Here is a 24,406-nt window from a genome sequence, read left to right on the forward strand (position 1 = left end):
TCAGTATCATCAAATGCCAAAAACATGTTATTAGAAATGCTAGATTCTAGTCCACCAGCTTGTACAACTCTTCTGCCTTTTGTCCTCATCCTATCTGGAAACAAGAAGACTTACAATCAGTGTGAGTAGGGTCAGCTAAGGACCTGAAGACCTCCTTATCCTACAGAGAAAAGGCAGACAGCCCCTGGCTGCCCTAGAACAGAAGAAAGGAAGAAGAATGTATGGGGTGGTCCCAGAAACACTTCCTCTTCTCATCCTCTAGAAGCAATTCTGCATGACAGAGAATATGCTGTTTGATCCGCATTTCACATTATGTGTTACAGAGCCCACTAAGGGCAAGGTACTCCCAATCCAAACATGCTGTTCCAATGCATATAAATAAAAACTCATCAGAAGTTAAACCTCACCTACTTTTTAAAAAGGATTCATTAAATTAAGTTTGAAAACCACCTTCAGTCCCACTTGGTCATCACAGTAAAACAAACTACCTTTGCTTTCTATCTTACCCTTCCTCTAAACTTGAGCTAGCCTTCAATTTTGTACTCACTAAAGCACAATTCCAATTAAAGACTCACATTTTACCTTTTATAAAAGTCAAACATAGGTTTTTGTTTTTACTTGGCTTTGAAAGTAAGTATGCCAGCTCTGCTACCATGAACTGTGAAATCTTGGACAAATTATTTGGATTACTCATCTTCAATTTTTTCATAAAGTCTTCGGGAGGATTAATTGAGATAATCCACAAAATAATCCACAATGCACAGTGCATGGCACATAATTAGCACTTGAATGTTAGTTAATAATAGCAGAGGCAGGGCTTCCCTGGTGGCGCAGTGGTTGAGAGTCCACCTGCCAATGCAGGGGACATGGGTTCGTGCCCCGGTCTGGGAAGATACCACATGCTGCGGAGCGGCTGGGCCCGTGAGCCATGGCCGCTGAGCCTGCGCGTTCGGAGTCTGTGCTCCGCAACGGGAGAGGCCACAACAGCGAGAGGCCCGCGTATCGCAAAAAAACAAATAAATAAATAATAGCAGAGGCATTAGTAACATCAAAAATACTCCCTTCTATATAAAGTAAAATTTTAAACTTTATTTAGAAACTCTCTTCAGAATATAAACTTCAACATAAAAACAAGGAAAATTAACCATAGAGAGAATTTAGTGGATTATGAACCCTTTATAACAGAAAGATCTCCAAGTTTTAAATTAAATTATTTAAACCAAAAGAAAAGATCATTTCTGGTTAGAGTATCTCTATGAATATGCCCAAATGAAATGAAGCTAAATTTTCTATATATGAAAAGCAAAATGAGGGAATCCCCTGGCGGTCCAGTGGTTAGGACTCTGCGCTCTCAATGTCAACGGCCCGGGTTCAGTCCCTGGCTGGGAAACTAAGATCCCACAAGCCACATGGCGCAGCCAAAAAAAAAAGAAAACAAAAAAAAGCAATGTGAAAATGTTTATTTTCAAGGTCCAATTCAAAAAGCTATGGTGTCTTACAGAGTACTGGATGCCAAAAAAATTGAATATTTTGATATTAGTTCTACTATTTCTGTTCATATTTATTCCCTCTGAGAAAAATAAGAAAGAATAATGAAATTATTTTTGTTGCTGTTATTGCTGCTATTGTTGAAGAAGAAGGCTAGAAGAGAATATGAGAAAATGCCCATTTTACTGAAATGGTATATAATGTTATCAGCATACTGATTTCAAAAATGTAAATATCCTTGGAAGGATTTACACAACAAACATTTTAGACAATGCTTTAAAACAACATACAGCTTCCTTCACAGAGAATGAATGTCATTCAAACTGTTTCTCTATTTATAACTTAATGTTGATACGATGATCTACAGTTATGAGAGGAAGATCACTTCCATTAGTGCCTGAGGATAAGATGGCAAATATGGAGCTTTCCTCAGAGCTGACAGACTTTAAGAATAAAAGGGTAAAATATACATACATACATAAAAAGAGTAAAAGAGATCCAGTAGGTTCTATGATGCAAAAAAATATCTGAAAAGTTATTTCTACTAAGTTGAATGCATGTGCATAATAGTTCCTTACTTATGTGTATACAGCTTCAATTTATATTTTTACAAGGATCCCAGTTTCAATTTATCAGTATTCTAACTATATACATGGCCTGGAGGAAAAGACAAATATAGTTTTATTAATGTTGGTCTAGAGAAACTTTACTAGGGATGGAAGGAAGGTTAGGACTCCTGGACAGTAGAGATAAAAAGTTTTGAGGCTTACATATGGCTGAGTCACTTCACTGTACAGCAGAAACTAGCACAACATTGTGAAGCAACTACACCCAAAAAAATAAAAATTAAAAAAAAAAGAAGTTTGAGGGTCTTAGAAAGACAGGAAGGAAGGCAGAGAATAAGCTTTAGAATACACGATTAAGAAAATGAATTTTAAGCTTAGTATAAGATTGCTAAACAGAGGGCAATTCTGTTCACAATTGAAGATGGGCTAGTTGTAGACAGAGGCGTCATTATTCATATGTCTCCTGGCAGCCTTCCTGCCTACCATCCCCAACCCTGCATGCTATGCTCCAGCCACAGCTTTAGGTCCCCCAAAGAAACACTATTTATTCAAAATTATTTTTCTGCTTGGAACATCTGTCATCCCTTCATTCACCTGCTAAAGGCCACATTTTTTTTTCAATAAAAGCTCAGTTCAAGCGTTATCTCTTTCTATAAAGCCTTTTCTGATTCTACTCACTCTCCCACAGCACCACTATCTCTTCATACATATTTGACTGCACTTCTTGAGAGCAGCAACTATCTTATTAACTATTATATCCATAGGGCTTTGTTGCCCAGTAACCATTTGCAGGATAAACTAATGAATGAAGGAATGAATACTGATTAACTATTATTTTAGAACTCTCTGACCCATTAATCCCAATTCAGGGAAAGTTATCTGTATATATGGAGGGTGAAAGACAACTAACAAGGAAAGGTTTGGGCCAGAAGAAACATTCCAGTTTTCAGGATAATGAAACTGGAAAAGCCTAAAAGAAACCAATGATGCTTTGAACCTATGCCAAGATTACATTATGATGAATATTTGCAATTTAGGTAACTGTCATTACAGTACATCTATTCCTCAACTACACCTCACAATATAGTAAATAGTTGAGTACTTTAAAATCATTAACCATGTGGGCTAATATGCAAGACTGGGGGATCCAGAATATCTCAAAGAAATACATAAATAAAAATGGAATCCCAGGGACACAATCTAAAAAGTTAATTCCCTTGGGTGGTAGCTTCAGAAAGTTACCTTTAAAATGGCCTGATAGGAAACCTCCCAGCAACCTGTACCACACTCCTTAGATATTCTGGCTGGGTTCAATTTGAACCTGTCTTTCCCCATCTTTTCTTCTCCCTAAACTTCTCTCTCATTTTGGGACCTCAAATAACCAGTCATTCCTGACCTATCTCATGTGTCCCAAACCTACTTTCACCAGGTACTCTATAGCTTAATCAGATTCCTACCTTTCTTAGTGTGGCTTACTGGCCTAGCTGGCAGCCAATTCTGACATTTGTGTAGCATTATAATGTATGAAGAGAAGTGTTAGTCATTCCAACTTAATGCTGTGACAATTTAACTCAAGTACAATCAGGAGAAATGTCTCTAACGGCCAGATAAGACAAACTTTAAAGAGATGGCAATATTTCCATGCATATTTTCTTCAATACTCACTTGGGGGGGCATAAGACTTCTTCAAGAAATTCTTCAATCTTATTTACATCCGTTTTGACCTCATTGTTGAAAGTTATAAATGGTGGGTGGGTCCCTGGAGCCAAGTTCTGCAGGTCTGCAGGCTTCCTGTTAGGCAAAATAGTGGTCAAAATCAGGTCATTTTTTACTCTAACTGAGAAGCAACAATACTTTACATTCTCAGAGTGATTCTAAATTTTAAAATATATAAAAATGAATAAGAAATAGTATTTTTTCCACTAAGTATAACAGCCACAGTAGTACTCTAGTAAGAAGCAAACATCCACAAAGCACATAATTTAGGATAAAAAAATTTTAAGTCTTTGATTTTAACCAAAGACAAAGTTCTTCATTCTCATTCCAAATGTAACTGAGGTACTTATTAGAAATGGAGGTAGAATTAGGGGAAGAAGACTTGGGAAAGTCAGTCTCTAGTCTCAACTCTGGCACCAACTCACTGTGTAAAGACGGGCAAGCTATAGCTTCTCTACGTCTCTAGGCCTTCCTTTTCTTTTTTTTTTTAATAAGGAAGAAGAGCAGCTGATTCCTACAGTCCTTTTCATAAGATTTCAAATTCAAATGCTACTTCTCCATTTTCCTATTAGTCCAGACTTAACAATGAAAAAGATTATGAGATTTGACTATCTAATATCAAAATTACTTCAATATATAAAAAATAGCACAAAGGTAAAAAGCAACATAGAATGGAAAAAAATAGCATAGTAAATAAGAAGGATTTTGTCCAAATTCATCAAAAATTCAAGTAGGCATGGGTGAAAATAAATTGATAAGCAACAGATAAGTGAACGCATGGAAAAATGTCCAAGAACCCAATCATCAAAGAAATTCAAAATTAAATAATGAAGACATTTTTCTCCTATGAATTAGGAGAAACTGAAAATACACAGAACACTGATAAAAATGGTGAAACTGGTATGCTACCCTATTAAAAAGCAAAATGGCTCACCTAAGCCTACCAATGAATCCTAGAGTCAATACCATGACAGATATGGTGTGCATCCTAATGATAAAATATGAGGCATACATCACCACCTATGAAATATTCTTACCAAATAAGCCAAACCTGACTCTAAAATTAAGTCTCCTTGGGCAGCTGTCTCTAAAATTGTGATCTAGGGGACCCTTTCATCAGATGGTCCATGAGGTCAAAACCATTCGCATAATACTGACATCATTTACCCTTTTCACTCTCATTCTCTCATGTCTGTATAATGGAGTTTTCCATAGGCTACTTGGTGTGTGTCATCACAAGGTAATATGTACAGAAGCAGACATGAGAATCTGTCTTCTGTTAAGGCAAATATTAGATAGGTACAAAAATATAAAACAATGCCACTCTTCTCACTAATTTTGTTTTGGAAAATACAGATATTTTTAATTCTTAAAAAATTTTGTGATAACAATGAGTTCATGATTGTTTTACTTAAATGAATTAGTAAATATTTTAAATTTCTCAGTTTTAATTTCTAATATGGTAAAATCAATAATAACTGAAAGCTCTTTGAGGTCCTCAATAATTTAAGAGTATAAAGGGGTCCTGGGACCAAAAAGTTCATTTACAGGAAACACAAGGAGTTACAGAACAAAGTTAAGTGATACCACAAGGAAGCAATCAGCCAAATCCAGAATTTGGGGCAATCTACAGTTCAACTACTTACATTTCTACCAGTCAATGGCATGGGGACAAAAAGCCAGAAATGGGAGTTTGAAGGGATTGTTGTGGATTAAGAAAAATTTAAGAGACATAACAACCAAATATGAGTAGAATTTGTTTGAATCCTAATTTGAACAAACCAGCCAAAGATAAGATATTCTGGAGACAACTGGGGAAACTGGATTGTATACTGGGAACTAGATGTTATAATGGCATTGTGGTTAGTTAAGGACCTGTCTTTATTGTTTGGAGATGTACACTGAAATGAGTAGAGGTGAAATGACAGGATTCCTGGGATGTGCTTTAAAATATTTCAGGGGGGAAAAAAAAAGAAAAGAAGAAAAAGAAGCAAAAGGGGACAAAGCAACTGGGAGCAAAATCTTAACCGAATTGAAGTTATGGGGAAGTTTATTCTTTCTGTGTATATGTCTGAATACTTTCATAATTAAAAAGATGAACTTAAAAAACTTAAATTAAAAAATATATTATAGGGCTTCCCTGGTGGTGCAGTGGTTGAGAGTCCGCCTGCCGATGCAGGGGATACGGGTTCGTGCCCCGGTCTGGGAGGATCCCACATGCCGCGGAGCGGCTGGGCCCGTGAGCCATGGCCGCTGAGCCTGCGCGTCCGGAGCCTGTGCTCCGCAACGGGAGGGGCCACAACAGTGGGAGGCCCGCGTACCATAAAAAAAAAATATATATATATATATATATATATATATATATATATATATATATATATATATATATATATATATATATATATATATATATATATATATATTATAATATATTGCTTCAAAGAACTTTTCCCCTACTATAGACCTTCCTTCCTTCCATCCTTACCACAAATGCATGGAATTTGAATAAATAAAGGATATCTTTAAGTGTATCATGAAGGTGAAATACTTTGTCATTAAAAAGAATTTTTAAAATAGAGGGTACCCTAAAATCTATATTCAGCCCAGCTTTTCAATTATGGTCTTATTCATATCAATTCTCTCTCTTTCTCCCTTTCTTTCCCTCCCATTGCCCTGCACACACCCCTTTGTCTCTCTCTCAATTTAGGTTTGGAAAGTGCCTCATCTATTACTACGTTACAATCAAATATATAAAGACTTATTAATTATCCAATTAGTCCAAATGTTCTAACTCAGAGCCTCCCTCTACTCAAGTTCTAGAGCCTATCTCCTTCCCAAGCCAAAGAAAAATAAGACTATCTATCAACTGCTACAAAAATCTAAGCTCCGAAAGGGAACTTTTTAAAGTCAAAATCTGATTTGTTTTTCAACTCTTGATTCTTTTGCTGAGCATTCCTTGGTTGGACAAGGTAAAGTTGAGCACAAAATGATTGGAATACATGAAACTTGAGTAAGTCTTCCAGATGCACATTTATTTAAATAGTGAGGTATGCCTATAAGGTTTCAGTAACTTTTATAAGTACTCAGCTCCAAGTCAGAACTAATCCTGTTCTGTTTTTCATTTCACTGTTTTTCTCTCCCCACCTCTGGCCATACTGTGTGGCTTGCAGGATCTTAGTTCCCTGACCAGGGACTGAACCTGGGCCCTCGGCAAGGAAAGTGCGCAGTTCTAACCACTGGACTGCCAGGGAATTCCGCATTTCACTGGTTTCTTTTTGTTATTCCTTCTTACTCAACATCTTAACCACCTGTTCTTTGATCACTAAAGGGTCCAGCATGTCCAAGACCACAGTCATCTCTAATCTTCAAGTCACCCACTCATGTTCTCACTCAGACTCACATTTGTTCCCACTTATAATTTACTTCCTACTCAACTCAGGAAGACCTGATACATAATCAAGAGTCTAGAAATCCTAACAGTTTAGGGTTTATATATTTATTTTCAAATCCTAACACTTTAAAGTTTAAAAAGGTAGCACAAACGTAAGCAAGAACAACAGTATCTCAACACAGCAAGTAGGGCTAATAAAACTCTATAAAGTACACAAGAGAAAGAGAATACACACATTTCCCATCAATGCCAGTGACGGATAAGAATGTTCTTTAATCTCATCATACACAAACTGTGATCACCTGGAAGACAGTTTTCTCATTCCAAAGTTATAAAACATATCCACCAACATTTTTATGACTAACAAACAGTCCATTAATGCCTAAATATAAGGTAATAATGTTCTCATGAACAGGGTGGATTTAGGTAAGGGAGAAGAAAGAAATCAATGCTTTAAAATAACCCATAAGGGAGGGCAGCAAAATAAATAGCAGCTATTACTTCTATAATAAATTATGACAGCTTTCAAGATCTCAAAACAAAAATATTTATTAGAGGAGGGATAAAGTTAGCATGATAGAGAAGAAAGAAGCAAAGACCAAATAAAAAAAGGACCTGGTTAAAGTCCCAAATTGAACAGTTCTGCCATTCACCAGCTATGTGACTACATGAATCACAACCTCTTTGGGTCTAGATTTCCTCATTTGTACTATGGATATAAGACTGGCTCTGCCTGTAAAGATCAAATCAAATAATGGGTGTGACAGTGAACTAAACTTTATACAAGTGATGAAATTGGCAGTTTTAAACTCTATTTGAGTCTGATGGTTCAAAACTGGCTATCTAGCATTAACTGGTAATAAGAAATCTGATTAATATAGAGGTGTGTACGTAAAGTGAAACCAGGCATATGTTTACCAATTTTCCTTAATATTAACGACTAGCGAATAGTCCTTCTTGTTTCTGCTAAAAGGCTATAAAGTTTTTTTTTAAAGATGATAAAACTATTTTCAGGATTAACTGTTGAGATAAAGCACGATCATGTTAGGTCCCTACTCCAAGTGAAAGTAAATTTGAGAAGAAACTTTAATGCCCCTAACAGATCAGTACACGTCAAATAAATGGACAAGTTGTACACATTGAAGTGACTCACTTAGAAGTTGTTATCAAGTCAGCAACCAGATAGAATCTAAGATTCTTCAACTTCAAGTCCTCACTGGCACTCTAAGGTCTCAGGTGTTTCAACTGACCCACAAAGGCTCATTTTTACAGATGCTTCGCAGAAACTTAACATTTCAAGAACTGCAGTGTGAGAAAAATAAAACTGAATAAGCAATGGCTAAAATTTTAAGGGCATCTTTGGTTTTTTTCATAAAAGGTCTTCAATAAATATTCCAGAATTCATTCAAATTCATTCAAATGTTTCCGTTAAGTGATATCTAGGAAAAGCAAAATGCATAGAATTCATGCCTTGAGATGAGACCGTGAATATTCTCCAATATTTTGGCGGCTTTTTATTTTCACCATTACTTACCAGAGTAAGTTTGTTTCTAGATGAAGAAAAGGAAATATATAAAGAGAAAAAACTAGGGAGGGACCTTCAAGATGGCAGAGGAGTGAGATGTGGAGATCACCTTCCTCCCCACAAATTCTGCAAGTGGAACAACTCCTAAAGAACACCTACTGAACGCTGGCAGAAGACCTCAGACTCTCCAAAAGTCAAGAAAATACCCACATACCTGGGTAGGGCAAAAAAAAAAAAAGAAAAAACAGAGACAAAAGACTAGGGATGGGACCTGCACCTCTGGGACAGAGCTGTGAAGGAGGAAAACTCTCCACACACTAGGAAGCCCCTTCACTGGTAGAAACAAGGGGTAGGCTGGGGGGGAAGCTTTGAAGCCACGGAGGAGAGCACAGAAACAGGGGTGCAGAGGGCAAAGTGGAGAAATTCCTGCACAGAGGATCGGTGCCAACCAGCTCTCACCAGCCTGAGAGGCTTGTCTGCTCACCCGCCGGGGCGGGCGGGGGCTGGGAGCTAAGGCTCGGGCTTCAGAGGTTGGATCCCAGGAAGAGGACTGGGGTTGGCTGTGTGAACACAGCCTGAAGGGGGCTAGTGTGCCACAGCTAGCCGGGAGGGAGTCTGGGAAAAAGTCTGGACCTGCCGAAGAGGCGAGACCTTTGTTTCGGGGTGCACAAGGGGAAGGGATTCCTTTCCTGTGTGCCCACAGTAGGCAGAGCACCGCCTAAGTGAGCTCCAGAGACAGGCGCGAGCCATGGCTATCAGCTCGGACCCCAGAGACGGGCATGAAACGCTAAGGCTGCTGCCACTGCCACCAAGAATCCTGTGTGCAAGCACAGGTCACTATCCACACAGCCCCTGGAGCCTGTGCAGCACACCACTGCCAGGGTACCGTGATCCAGGCACAACTTCCCTGGGAGAACACATGGTGCCTCAGGCTGTTGCAACAGCACGCCCTGCGTTCCAATTATGACTACCATACCCCTCCCTCTCCCTGGCATGAGTGAGCCAGAGCCCCCTAATCAGCTGCTGCTTTAACCCTCTCCTGTCTGGGCAGGGAACAGATGCCTGAGGGCAACCTACATGCAGAGGCGGGGCCAAAACCAAAGCTGAACCCCAGGAGCTGGGCAAACAAAGAGGAGAAAGGGAAATTTCTCCGTGCAGCCTCAGGAGCCGCAGATTAAATCCCCACAGTCAACTTGAGGTACCCTGCATCTGTGGAATACCTGCATGGACAACGAATCGTCCCAAAATTGAGGCGGTGAACTTTAGGAGCAACTGTAGACTTGGGGTTTGCTGTCTGTGACTGATTTGTTTCTGATATTTATGTTTATCTTAGTTTAGTTTTTAGCACTTGTTATCATTGGTGTATTTGTTTACTTGTTTGGCCGCTCTCTTCTCTTTTTTTTAATTATTATTGTTTTATGTTAATAATTTATTTTTCTTTTTTTCTCCCTTTTCTTCTGAGCTGTGTGGCTGACAGGGTCTTGGTGCTCCAGCCTGGTGTCAGGCCTGAGCCTCTGAGGTGTGAGATCCGACTTCAGGAAACTGGACCAACAGAAACCTCCTGGCCCCATGTAATATCAATCGGCGAGAGCTCTCCCACAGATCTCCATCTCAATGCTAAGACCCAGCTCCACCCAATGACCAGCAAGCTCCAGTGCTGGATGCCCCATGCCAAACAACTAGTAAGACAGGAATACAACCCCACCCATTCGCAGAGAGGCTGCCTAAAATCATACTAAGTTAATAGACACCTCAAAACACACCACCAGATGCAGCCCTGCCCACCAGAAAGACAAGATCTAGCCCCACCCACCAGAACACAGGCACCAGTCCCCTCCACCAGGAAGCCTACACAACCCACTGAAACAACCTCACCCACTGGGGGCAGACACCAAAAACAACGGGAACTATGAACCTGCAGCCTGCAAAAAGGAGACCCCAAAAAGAGTAAATTAAACAAAATGAGAAGACAGAGAAATATGCAGCAGATGAAGGAGCAAGGTAAAAACCCACCAGACCAAACAAATGAAGAGGAAATAGGCAGACTACCTGAAAAAGAATTCAGAGTAATGATAGTAAAGATGATCCAAAATCTTGGAAATAGAATGGAGAAAATACAAGAAATGTTTAACAAGGACCTAGAAGAACTAAAGAGCAAACAAACAATGATGAACAACACAGTAAATGAAATCAAAATATCTCTAGAAGGAATCAATAGCAGAATAACTGAGGCAGAAAAACAGTAAGTGACACGGAGGATAAAATAGTGGAAATAACTACCGCAGAGCAGAATAAAGAAAAAAGAATGAAAAGAATTGAGGACAGTCTCAGAGACCTCTGGGATAACGTTAAACGCACCAACATTTGAATTATAGGGGTCCCAGAAGAAGAAGAGAAAAAGAAAGGGAATGAGAAAATATGTGAAGAGATTATAGTTGAAAACTTCCCTAATATGGGAAAATAAATAGTCAATCAAGTCCAGGAAGCACAGAGAGTCCCACACAGGATAAATCCAAGGAGAACCATGCGAAGACACATATTAATCAAACTATCAAAAATTAAATACAAAGAAAAAATATTGGGCTTCCCTGGTGGCACAGTGGTTGAGAGTCTGCCTGCCAATGCAGGGGACACGGGTTCGAGCCCTGGTCTGGGAGGATCCCACATGCCATGGAGCAACTGGGCCCGTGAGCCACAACTACTGAGCCTGCGCATCTGGAGCCTGTGCTCCGCAATGAGAGGCCGCGATAGTGAGAGGCCCGTGCACCGCGATGAAGAGTGGCCCCCGCTCGCCGCAACTGGAGAAAGCTCTCGCACAGAAACGAAGACCCAACACAGCCAAACATAAATAAATAAATAAATAAATTTTAAAAGAAAAAATATTAAAAGCAGCAAGGGAAAAGCAACAAATAACATACAAGGGAATCCCCATAAGGTTAACACATGATTTTTCAGCAGAAACTCTATAAGCCAGAAGGGAGTGGCAGGACATATTTAAAGTGATGAAAGGGAAAAAGCAACAGCCAAGATTACTCTACCCAGCAAGGATCTCATTCAGATTTGACAGAGAAATTAAAACCTTTACAGACAAGCAAAACTTAAGAGAATTCAACATCACCAAACTAGCTTTACAACAAATGCTAAAGGAACTTCTCTAGGCAGGAAACACAAGAGAAGGAAAAGACCTCCAAAAACAAACCCAGAACAATTAAGAAAATGGTAATAGGAACATACATATCAATAATTACCTTAAATGTAAATGGATTAGATGCTCCAACCAAAAGACACAGACTGGCTGAATGGATACAAAAACAAGACCTGTATATATGCTGTCTACAAGAGACCCACTTCAGACCTAGGGACACATACAGACTGAAAGTGAGGGGATGGAAAAAGATATTCCATGCAAATGGAAATCAAAAGAAAGCTGGAGTAGCAATTCTCGTATCAGACAAAATAAACTTTAAAATAAAGACTACTATAAGGGATCCATCCAAGAAGAAGATTGTAAATATGTATGCATCCAACATATAGGAGCAACTCAATACATAAGGCAAATGCTAAAAGCCATAAAAGGGGAAATCAACAGCAACACAATAATAGTAGGGGGCTTTAACACCCCACTTTCACCAATGGACAGATCATCCAAAATGAAAATAAATAAGGAAACACAAGCTTTAAATGACACATTAGACAAGATGGACTTAACTGATATTTATAGGACATTCCATCCAAAAACAACAGAATATACTTTCTTCTCAGGTGCTCATGGAACATTCTCCAGAATAGATCATATCTTGGGTCACAAATCAAGCCTTGGTAAATTTAACAAAATTGAAATAGTATCAAGTATCTTTTCTCACCACAACACTATGAGACTAGATATCAGTTACAGGAAAAAAACTGTAAAAAATTCAAACACATGGAGGCTAAACAACACACTACTAAATAACCAGGAGATCACTGAAGAAATCAAAGAGGAAATCAAAAAATACCTAGAAACAAATGACAATGAAAACATGACAACCCAAAACCTATGGGATGCAGCAAAAGCAGTTCTAAGAGGGACGTTTATAGCAATACAACCCTACCTCGAAAAACAAGAAACATCTCAAATAAACAACCTAACCTTACACCAAAAGCAACTAGAGAAAGAAGGACAAAAAACCCCAAAGTCAGCAGAAGGAAAGAAATCATAAAGATCAAATCAGAAATAAATGAAAAAGAAATGAAGGAAACAACATCAAAGATCAATAAGACTAAAAGATGGTTCTTTGAGAAGAAAAACAAAATTGATAAACCATTAGCCAGACTCATCCAGAAAAAAAGGGAGAAGACTCAAATCAACAGAATTAGAAATGAAAAAGGAGAAATAACAACTGACACTGCAGAAATACAAAAGATCATGAGAGATTACTACAAGCAGCTATATGCCAATGAAATGGACAACCTGGAAGAAATGGACAAATTCTTAGAAAAGCACAAGCTTCTGAGACTGAATCAGGAAGAAAAAGAAAATATAAACAGACCAATCACAAGCAGTGAAATTGAAACTGTGATTAAAAATCTTCCAACAAACAAAAGCCCAGGACCAGATGGCTTCACAGGCAAATTCTATCAAACATTTAGAGAAGAGCTAACACCTATCCTTCTCAAACTCTTCCAAAATATACAGCAGAGGGAGGAACACTCCCAAAATCATTCTACGAGGCCACCATCACCCTGATACCAAAACCAGACAAAGAGGTCACAAAAAAAGAAAACTACAGGCCAATATCACTGATGAACATAGATGCAAAAATCCTCAACAAAATACTAGCAAACAGAATCCAACAGCACATTAAAAGGACCATAGGGCTTCCCTGGTGGCGCAGTGGTTGAGAGTCTGCCTGCCGATGCAGGGGACACGGGTTCATGCCCTAGTCCAGGAGGATCCCACATGCCGCGGAGTGGCTGGGCCCGTGAGCCATGGCCGCTGAGCCTGCGTGTCCGGAGCCTGTGCTCCGCAACAGGAGAGGCCACAGCGGTGAGAGGCCCGCGTACCGCAAAAAAAAAAAAAAAAAAGGATCATACACCACGATCAAGTGGGGTTTATCCTAGGAATACAAGGACGCTTCAATATACACAAATCAATCAATGTGGTACACCATATTAACAAATTGAAAGATAAAAACCATATGATAATCTCAACCGATGCAGAAAAAGCTTTCAGCAAAATTCAACACCCATTTATGATAAAAACTCTCCAGAAAGTAGGCATAGAGGGAAGCTACCTCAACATAATATAGGCCATATATGACAAACCCACAGCCAACATCGTTCTCGATGGTGAAAAACTGAAACCATTTTCGCTAAGATTAGGAGCAAGACAAGGTTGTCTACCTTCACCACTATTATTCAACGTAGTTTTGGAAGTTTTAGTCACAGCAGTCAGAAAACAAAAAGAAATAAAAGGAAACCAATCAGAAAAGAAGAATTAAAACTGTCACTGTTTGCAGATGACATGATACTATACATAGAGGATCCTAAAGATGCTACCAGAACACTACTAGAGCTAATCAATGAATCTGGTAAAGTAGCAGGATACAAAATTAATGCACAGAAATCTCTTGCATTCCTATACACTAACGACAAAAAATCTGAAAGAGAAATTAAGGAAACATTCCCATTTACCATTGCAACAAAAAGAATAAAATACCTAGGGATAAACCTACCTAAGGAGACAAAAGACCTGTATGCAGAAAACTATAAGACACTGATGAAAGAAATTAAAGATGATACAAACAGATGGAGAGATAGACCATGTTCTTGGATTGGAAGAATCAACATTGTGAAAATGACTATACTACGAAAAGCAATCTACAGATTCAATGCAATCCCTATCAAACTACCAATGGCATTTTTCACAGAACTAGAACAAACAATTTCACAATTTGTATGGAAACACAAAAGACCCCGAATAGCCAAAGCAATCTTGAGAAAGAAAAACGGAGCTGGAGGCATCAGGCTCCCTGACTTCAGACTATACTACAAAGCTACAGTAATCAAGACAATATGGTGCTGACACAAAAACAGAAATACAGATCAATGGAACGGGATAGAAAGCCCAGAGATAAACCCACACACATATGGTCACTTTACCTTTGATAAAGGAGGCAAGACTATACAATGGAGAAAAGACAGCCTCTTCAATAAGTGGTGTTGGGAAAACTGGACAGCTACATGTGAAAGAATGAAATCAGAACACTCCCTAACACCATACACAAAAATAAACTCAAAATGGATTAAAGACCTAAATGTAAGGCCAGACACTATCAAACTCTTAGAGGAAAACATAGGCAGAACACTCTATGACATAAATCACAGCAAGATCCTTTTTGACCCACCTCCTAGAGAAATGGAAATAAAAACAAAAATAAACAAATGGGACCTAATGAAACTTAAAAGCTTTTGCACAGCAAATGAAACCATAAACAAGACAAAAATAGGAGAAAATATTTGCAAATGAAGCAACTGACAAAGGATTAATCTCCAAAATATATAAGCAGCTCATGCAGCTCTATTTCAAAAAAACAAACAACCCAATCCAAAAATGGGCAGAAGATCTAAACAGACATTTCTCTGTTGAAGATATACAGATTGCCAACAAACACATGAAAGGATGTTCAACATCACTAATCATTAGAGAAATGCAAATGAAAACTACAGTGAGGTATCACCTCACACTGGTCAGAATGGCCATCATCAAAAAATCTACAAACAATAAATGCTGGAGAGAGTGTGGAGGAAAGAGAACCCTCTTGCACTGTTGGTGGGAATGTAAATTGACACAGCCCCTATGGAGAACAGTATGGAGGTTCCTTAAAAAACTACAAATAGAACTACCAGATGACACAGCAATCCCACTACTGGGCATATACCCTGAGAAAACCATAATTCAAAAAGAGTCATGTACCAAAATGTTCATTGCAGCACTATTTACAATAGACAAGACACGGAAGCAACCTAAGTGTCCATCAAGAGATGAATGGATAAAGAAGATGTGGCACATATATACAATGGAATATTACTCAGCCATAAAAAGAAACAAAATTGAGTTATTTGTAGTGAGGTGGATGGACCTAGAGTCTGTCATACAGAGTGAAGTAAGTCAGAAAGAGAAAAACAAATACTGTATTCTTACGCATATATATGGAATCTAAAAAAAAAAGGTTCTGATGAACCTAGGGGCAGGACAGGACAGGAATAAAGACACAGATGTAGAGAATGGACTTGAGGACACAGGGAGGGGGAAGGGTAAGCTGGGACGAAGTGAGAGAGTGGCATGGACATATATACACTACCAAATGTAAAATAGATAGCTAGTGGGAAGCAGCTGCATAGTACAGGGAGATCAGCTCAGTGCTTTGTGACCACCTAGAGGGGTGGGATAGGGAGGGTGGGAGGGAGACGCAAGAGGAAGGGGATATGGGGATATATGTATACATACAGCTGATTCACGTTGTTATACAGCAAAAACTAACACAACATTGTAAAGCAACTATACTCCAATGAAGATGTTTTCAAAATTTTTTTAATTTAAAAAAAATTTAAAAACTGGATGGTGAATACTCATTAAAAAAAAGAAAAAACTAAAATAAGAAACAGAAAGAAAGGGAAAGATAGGAATGAAAAGGAGACACCTTATAGGAGCTAATACTTAAGCAACTTAAGTGGCTTAATTGCAATTAAAATTTAATTCAGCACAAACAATTGGAGGCCCTCGGGCTGGTGGCTGGGTTCCAGCTGCTTGGTATAAAATGAGTACAGCACAGCCACAGGACACTGGAGCTGCTCCTTAAAAATGACCTACTGTAACTAGTTGACTCACTAAATGGAGAGAAAAAAATATGAAGTACGTAGACTTACACGTTAATTTAGTTCCTTTTTAAAACTTTAAAGATGTTGATTTTCAAGGCATAGAATTATTTCATACAAATCAAGAGAATGCTGGACACCAGATGGCAAATAAGCAAAAAAAGGTAACAACACAAGTCTTTTGTTTCAGATCACTTTACTCCTATTAATTATCCTTCACTAGATTTGCTATATTCTGACTAATAATAAAGTCACTAACTGAATGACTGAATTGTGAACATCAAACCACACACACCAAGATCCCAGTTACTAAGTATTTTGTCTGTGTGTCCTGTTCAACCAGTTAAAGGATTTTATTTATTGTGATTAAATGTGGTATACTGCTGATCTCTGTCTGTCTACTTTAATGTCAACTTGTGGAACAATCATTTTAGAACAAAATAGCACCCATGAAAAGGTATCAAATTCAGCTTTTATAATGCTCAACAGATTTTATTTATAGTTTATAAGCAGAGTTTATACTGACAACAGGTTTAGAAAACCTTTCACTAACAATCCATTTTTCTATTTCAGCTCTTAGTGGCCTCAACAGGATTCTTCATCTTTGAAATTATCTTGAAAAAGAACATAAAGACATGTGGCAGTGGCAGTGGCAGTGAAATTCTGTCTGTCTCTGTCTCTATCTCTCTCTGTCTCTATCTCTCTCTGTCTCTCACACACACACAGGGTATGTATACATGTGATTCAAAATGCATTCATGAGACCCATACCTTGAATTGTAGGACCATTCTAACAAGGGCTTCACGTAGCCCAAGTCAACTTTACAAAGTGGAAGAACAGAGTCTGTACTTTCCTGACTGACCAGCAGCAGGAAATGAATGATTTCTCTAAAAGGCTGGCCTGTTCCACTCCACTTAGTCTCTCTGTATGTGTTATTCATGCTGCTGTGTACTGAAGATGTACCTGGAACTCAAACTGATCTCTCAACTTGCTGAAGACTATTTTCAGAAGGGTAGAACCACAGAGACATGATAATGAAAGCAAATTACCTGAAGAATCTATTTGGAAATCAGATTTTGTTCTGAGTTTATAACTCCTTTTAAGATATACAGAACTATCAGTTTTATAGTTCTGCTGTAACATTTTAAACTATAACAAAATTGTTAAAGTTTAAACTATCATAATAATAATCCAAAACCTTATGCCATGATCATGGCAATTTACTTGTGGGTCTGACTCATACAATGTTACAAATGGTATGCTGACTTCTGAAGCAGAAGGAACTGGTGACACCACAAAGGATGAGACAGTTAGTTTCAATGTTTAAGGTGGGAGTGGGAAAAATGAAAACAAATATTTCTCAGATTTTTAAAGTGGTCTTCTCCAATTTATCTATTTTCTCAGAGAATATCATGGAGAAGGAATATTATTCACTGGTAATATAGCAGATATCACTGCTTTTACAATAAAAAGCTAATTTCTTAAAGTTATCATTTCCACTCTCATTTCCCAAAACAAGAAGAGTTTACCCTAACAACTATATGGCCACACTCAGCTATATCCAAGTCAATGTCTCAGTGTGTATATGTATGTGTGTCTGTCTCTCTCTCTTATTACTGTTCTCACACTTCCTTCTTTCTCTTCCCCCAGCCTACCTCTCAGGCTTATCTGTGCTCTAATGATGCTGATCTCTGATTTAAGAACTTCGGAGCATAATGAAGATAATGGAAGTCTTCAAATAAAGATCTTGATCACTGCCATGAACCTGTCAGCCACAAAGGCCCTGTAACACCAGTGTGATAAAAATAATAAATTCTATTCAATAGGTCTGAAAATGGTCTGGTAACAGTAGTAAAAAGTACCCTGAACAGTGTTTAGCATGTAATAGACAATGAAGAAATGTTAGTTTACTTTCCCCTTCTTTCTTACTGAGATTAAAAATGAGGTAACTGACCTCCAAGAAGATGAGACAGCTTGCCCAGCGAAATCAGAGACAGGGCTCTCTCCACACAGACCCAGGTCTCTATCCCTAACACTTTCTGCTATGCCATGGTTGCTCCCCTTTTGATGACACGTGATGACATCCTGAAATGTGTCCCATATTTTAATATTTTCACTTATATTTACCTGAAGCTTTTGTTCAAACGGCAGTTGATATAAACCTAAATTCCTAAAGCCTGGGAACTTTTTTTTTTAATCTGAAAGTTCTGTAATACGACTGCAGAATAAACAAAAAATTAGGTTTAGAAATTACTCCCACAAAAGTATGAAGGCAGCACTGGCAGGAAGCAATGGGAGGTTGTTCCAAGCCTCACAGGGGCATATGAATACCACCAGCATAGTCACTAACACCGACTGAGCTTCAAAGAGAACGTGTTACACAGTGCCAGAACTAGAAACTGGCTTGTTCTTACGGATGAAATGTCATTTAACAATAATTTTTTCAGAGCAGAGAGTGGGCTTCTAAAAAGCTCTCAGTAGAGTTCTATTGCTCTCTGCCAGTTTGTTCTGGGATCAGTACATTTCACCAAGAAATTAGGCAATTATCAGGAAAAGCAGGAAAATAAGCACTATAGGCACCGAATCTTTCTCCCCCACAGCTTTCTAAAAACAATCATATTTAAAGTTTTAAAGTTAAGAATATATTATGAAAGGTACTTTTTACTACAGCATGTTTTAGTCCTCTGTGACAACTTTATTTTATTTATACTGGGTTTTTTTTTTTTTTTTTTTTGAGCCAACGTTCACTCTCTTGGGGTACCTTCTCTTTGAAATCTTACTTAAGACTATATATAAGCATGTAAACTCATAGAAAAGGTCTGGAAGGATGATAAAGACCAAACCTAAATGCAATTATCTCTGTGAAGGGGAATCTGATGACCAAGGTTAGGGATGAAGGGGACTCATTATCATGTACTACTTGTACACTTTTAATTGACCTTAAGAAGGATTTTTTTATATGTACTGTAGACCTGAGACTTTTAAAGAAAGCTAAAGAATATAGGCTCCAGTATTAAGTGCTCTCTGTAGATTTTACACAAAGCTCTAGGAAATAAACACACGTCTTCTTTGAGTAGCAAATTTTCTAATTAGGAGGCCCTGAATCTTTCATCCTACTTCCCATGTGTCACTTTTTACATGTAGGGTACATTACTCCTAAACATATACAAATCCCCAAATATCAATCAACTTCCAAGAATAATGTCATCAAAACTTTGTAAATGAAAAGTGAAACAGATAATTTAGAAACAGCCGTTATGAGTTCACTTCCTTTTCAGACCCAGATTCCCATCGTTTATGGTTCTATTACTGGTGTGCACCACAATCAAGCACTGTATTGAGCTGTTCAAAGAAGGCTTTTTCAAAGCATGTTAGTCAACGCACTTGCTCCAAGCCAAAAATGGAATAGGAGAAATCCATGTATTTTAAGACACACTAAGGGTGTGTGCTTGGCGGCATGGTCTATTTTTAGGAGTTATATTGGGAAACTCCCTTTGTGAACGCATGTAGGAAAAAAACAGTAATAGAAGGGTAACTATATAAATTATTTCCTTCTTACAATAGCTCTGTCCAATATGAGCTAGGTATGTCTTCAAATGAGCCTGTAGTTCTTACAATTCCCAAAGGCTTATTTCTACATTCATATATATATCCAAAGGGGTTCCTGGGGGACTTTATGGCTTATTTTCAATAAATAGATTTTAAGTCTGCAAAATCTCAATTAAGTGAAGTAAAAAATAAATTTTAGGGCTTCCCTGGTGGCGCAGTGGTTGAGAGTCCGCCTGCTGATGCAGGGGACACGGGTTCGTGCCCCGGTCAGGGAGGACCCCACATGACGCGGAGCGGCTGGGCCCGTGGCCCATGGCCGCAGAGCCTGTGTGTCCCGAGCCTGTGCTCCGCGACGGGAGAGGCCGCAACGGTGAGAGGCCCGTGTACCACAAAAAATAAAAATTAAAAAATTTTTTAAATAAAAATAAATTTTAAGGAACTGACAGGGGTCCCAGAGAATGCTAACCTAGAACAGGGAATGGGATTATAGCTGTCAGGTAATTCTCACATTGTGATGCCCAAAAGGAGAATGTTCATGAATTCTGCTACCCATCCAGTGATAGCCTGTCATCATTTTTTCTTGACACTGCTCATGTCTAATATGCTTAAAAAATAAGTAGCAAAGAATTTTCTGCTTTGTGGCATTTGTGTCAAGAGGAATACATTTCCACTGCCAAATCCCAGATTTTCTATTGGTAAAAATGTTCTCAACCCTTGGTTTAAATCTTTTTTTTTTTTTAAGTATGAATGTTCTTCGCCTCAGACCTGTTTGCTAAAGGAGAGTAGAAGTTACTGAGTAAAAAAAGCTTACTGCTATCAGGGCTCTTCGCAGCCCTCTCCACTTTGGTCTGTAGAGAGAAAGTCAGAAACAACCCTCCACCTAGCAAGAACAATCACAGGGGCATAGATAACTGCTCTTATTCTATAACTGTATTTAACCAGATATGGTTAAAATCATATTATAGAACACTCCTATTATGCTTTGAAAAGTAGATGAAATGAAAAAGACCACAGCAGTAATCAGCCTCCAAAAATCCCACTCTTGGTTTTTAAAGATCCAGATTATATAGGCTATGTGTCTACGAGCACATTTGAGAAGTCGCCTGCTTAGAAAGTTCTGCATAGTTACATGTTTATCTGTAAAGTCAAAGATTTAACTGCTTCTACACTAAAACAGCTCCTGGTGCTGCTCTTGATATTATAAGGTAAACATACAACAAGTTCCTAAAAAGACTGAGAGGCCACAAGCAATATACTTACATTGTGAATTATCCATAATACTTATACAAGTTAAATGTGCCCATAAATCAGCTGAACTTTAATACATTTCTTTATAGAACATATGCAAGCAAAGTGAGGGATGAGGAGAGGATCAAACTGAAAACAGCAAGTTGATCCCCAACTACAACCAAATCTTACCTTTTCAGGTCAACAGTTGTGACACTAAACACAACTCCTTTGAGCCAAAGAATCATGAAGAGCCTCTGGGAAAAGGGGCAGTTTCCTATGCTTTCACCATCACTGCCAGCCTGGGAAACAGAAATAAACATTAAAAAACAAGGCCAAAGTGATGATACACAAAACAATAGACCTTTTCCTGAATTTTAGTCAAGGGTACTAGGAGACAGGAAAAGTTGCATTGTGGAAGGAAAAAATTCAGGTCTTTCATTTACCTCTTTCTCTTTTTTTTGTTTTGGCCACACTGCACAGCTTACAGGATCTTAGTTCCCTGACCAGGGATTGAACCCAGGCCTTCGGGAGTGAAAGCGCAGAGTCCTAACCACTGGAACACCAGGGAATTCCTGCCTCTTTTTCTTAAAAATGGCCAGTCTAATATAGCGCTGTCCAAGAGAGCTGTCTGCAATGGTAGAAATTATCTGAATTACCACTGTCCAATACAGTAGTTATTTGTGATATATGGCTAATGAGTACTTAAAATGAGTACCTAAAAAACTAGCCATACTTAAAATGTGGCTAGTTCAAATGAACTGAATTTTATTTACTTTTTATTAATTTATATTTAAACAGCCACACGCGGCTAATGGCTACCTTATTGGACAGCACAGGTCCAGTCAATCCCTAGGGGGTACATATATCCTTGTGTCAGGGCAGACTATCATAAGTTTTATGAAACGTAAGTCATTTCTTGTTCTATGAAACAGTATTCTTTACAGGGCAACATAAAAAGGGAAACGTGTGCCTCTCTCCAAAGGGCAAAATAACTGCCAACCTCCCCCACATTAAACAAAATTATTCATGGGACTTCCCTGGTGGTCCAGTGGTTAAGACTCCACACTCCCAGGGCAGGGGGCCCGGCTTCTATCCCTGGTCAGGGAACTAGATCCCGTACGCTGCACTAAGAGCCCGCATGCCGCAACTAAAAGATCCCGCATGTCGCAACTAAGACACAGCGCAGCCAAACAAATAAATAATTTTTAAAAAATTATTCATTATAAAAATCCCATACCCTGTTTACACATTCCTTCAGGGAACAAGAAAATAACAAAAGATATCTTTATAATAAGTTATTTGTAATCCTACTTAATAAATGAAGCAGCTGACTTCCCTGAGCTCTACGATAACACAATTTTCCTAAAAATTAGAGTGGGACAAATCTAGAATTCCATCAAGTATGCCCCCCAAGTTTAAAAAGGAGGGAGGGGGGAGCAGGAAATGAAAGAGCGAGCAAGCAGGCTGGAAGAGAACATTCTGACACTCACTAGCAGCCAACACAGCCCTCTTCACCATAAAGTCTATGAATAGAGCCAGTGACTTTCAACAAGTCACTCAAAGATGCTGGTAGAAGTACTGTTTATTATCCTAAAGTAAGTCTCAAAAACTTCAGAAGCCATTTCAGTAAAATGCTACATTAGTAAAGTCATTAATTCCTAAACTAGTGGGGAAATGGAGGGGAGTTAAAAAAAAATAAAAGCAGTTACCTGATTAAATATAATACAGGGGACTCCCCTGGTGGCACAGAGGTTGGGAATCCGCCTGCCAATGCAGGGGACACAGGTTCGAGCCCTGGTCTGGGAAGATCCCATATGCCACAGAGCAACTAAGCCACAACTACTGAGCCCACGTGCCACAACTACTGAAGCCCACATGCCCTAGAGCCCGTGCTCCACAACAAGAGAAGCCACCGAAATGAGAAGGCTGCACACTGCAACGAAGAGTAACCCCTGCTCGCCACAACTAGAGAAAGCCCATGTGCAGCAACAAAGACCCAACGCAGTCAAAAATAAATAAATTAAATACATAAATAAATAAATAAATAAATAAATAAAAGTATAGCATGTGCACTCTTCAGGATAAATCTGGAAAACGCCTTTGTATTAACTGCTCTCCTAAAACTCATGACAATTCAAATAAGAAGTATTGCCATGAGTAAGTTTTTCCAAAGTCATAACAGCACTAGAAAATTGGCAGCTACTAGCCAGATGATGTTTTCACAAAGTAGAGTGAAACTGTGGAAAAACTCAGATGTCCAGTAGTCATAAATCAAAAACTCCCTCCTTTAATCCAAGTTGTACTAATAGAATTCCATTTCAACAAAGTTAAAGGATTAAAATTACCCTCTTCAGTATGAATTACAATAAATACAACCTATTGGTACAACTGACTGAGGAGGTGAGGAGGATATTATGGTATAATGGAAAGCATACTACACTGGGAATCAGGGTATTTATTATGCATCCAGTTTTTATTAATGTTAAAAATGAACACATAGCATCTAAAAAAAGTATGCTTTTTTTTACTGCTTCTAACAGTAACATATACACTCATTTAAAATTTTTTTTATTAAATGAAATTCTTTAAATTCTATATTGCTTTAAAATTTTCAAAAATTTCACACACATGATTTCATATAACCCCAAAATAACCCTTTTTTACTCCTACCCCTCTATTGCCCCTTCCCCCCCACACTAGTAACCACTAGTTCGTGCTCTATATCTGTGAGTCTGCTTCTTCTGTTTTATTCACTAGTTTGTTGCATTTTTTAGATTCCACATATAAGGGATATCATACAGTATTTGTCTCTCTCTGTCTGACTTATTTCACTTAGCATAATGCCCTCCAAGTCCATCCATGTTGCTGCAAATGGCAAAATTTCATTCTTTTTTATGGCTCAGTAGTATTCCATTGTATACATACACCACATCTTCTTTATCTATTCATCTGTTGATGGACACTTAGGTTATTTCCATACCATCACAATTATAAATAATGCTGCTATGAACATTAAAGTGCATGTATCTTTTTGAATTAGTGTTTTTGTTTTTTTCAGATATACATCCAGGAGTGGGACTCCTG

General features: G+C 38.4%; 1 protein-coding gene across 1 annotated transcript in view; it reads right to left on the minus strand.

Annotated features, from left to right (window-relative positions):
- Positions 1 to 24,406, minus strand: part of CLIC4 (chloride intracellular channel 4) — an 85,665-nt gene that overhangs the window by 22,208 nt on the left and 39,051 nt on the right. Inside the window, exons 2-3 of the mRNA XM_081226044.1 lie at positions 21,512 to 21,621; positions 3,720 to 3,845 (exon numbers count right to left, since the gene is read on the minus strand). Of these exons, the coding sequence (XP_081082170.1) occupies positions 3,720 to 3,845; positions 21,512 to 21,621 (236 nt within the window). The remainder of the gene's footprint in view (positions 1 to 3,719; positions 3,846 to 21,511; positions 21,622 to 24,406) is intronic.

Source organism: Mesoplodon bidens, assembly GCF_964165515.1.
Source record: "Mesoplodon bidens genome assembly, chromosome: 2".
Taxonomy (NCBI): domain Eukaryota; kingdom Metazoa; phylum Chordata; class Mammalia; order Artiodactyla; family Ziphiidae; genus Mesoplodon; species Mesoplodon bidens.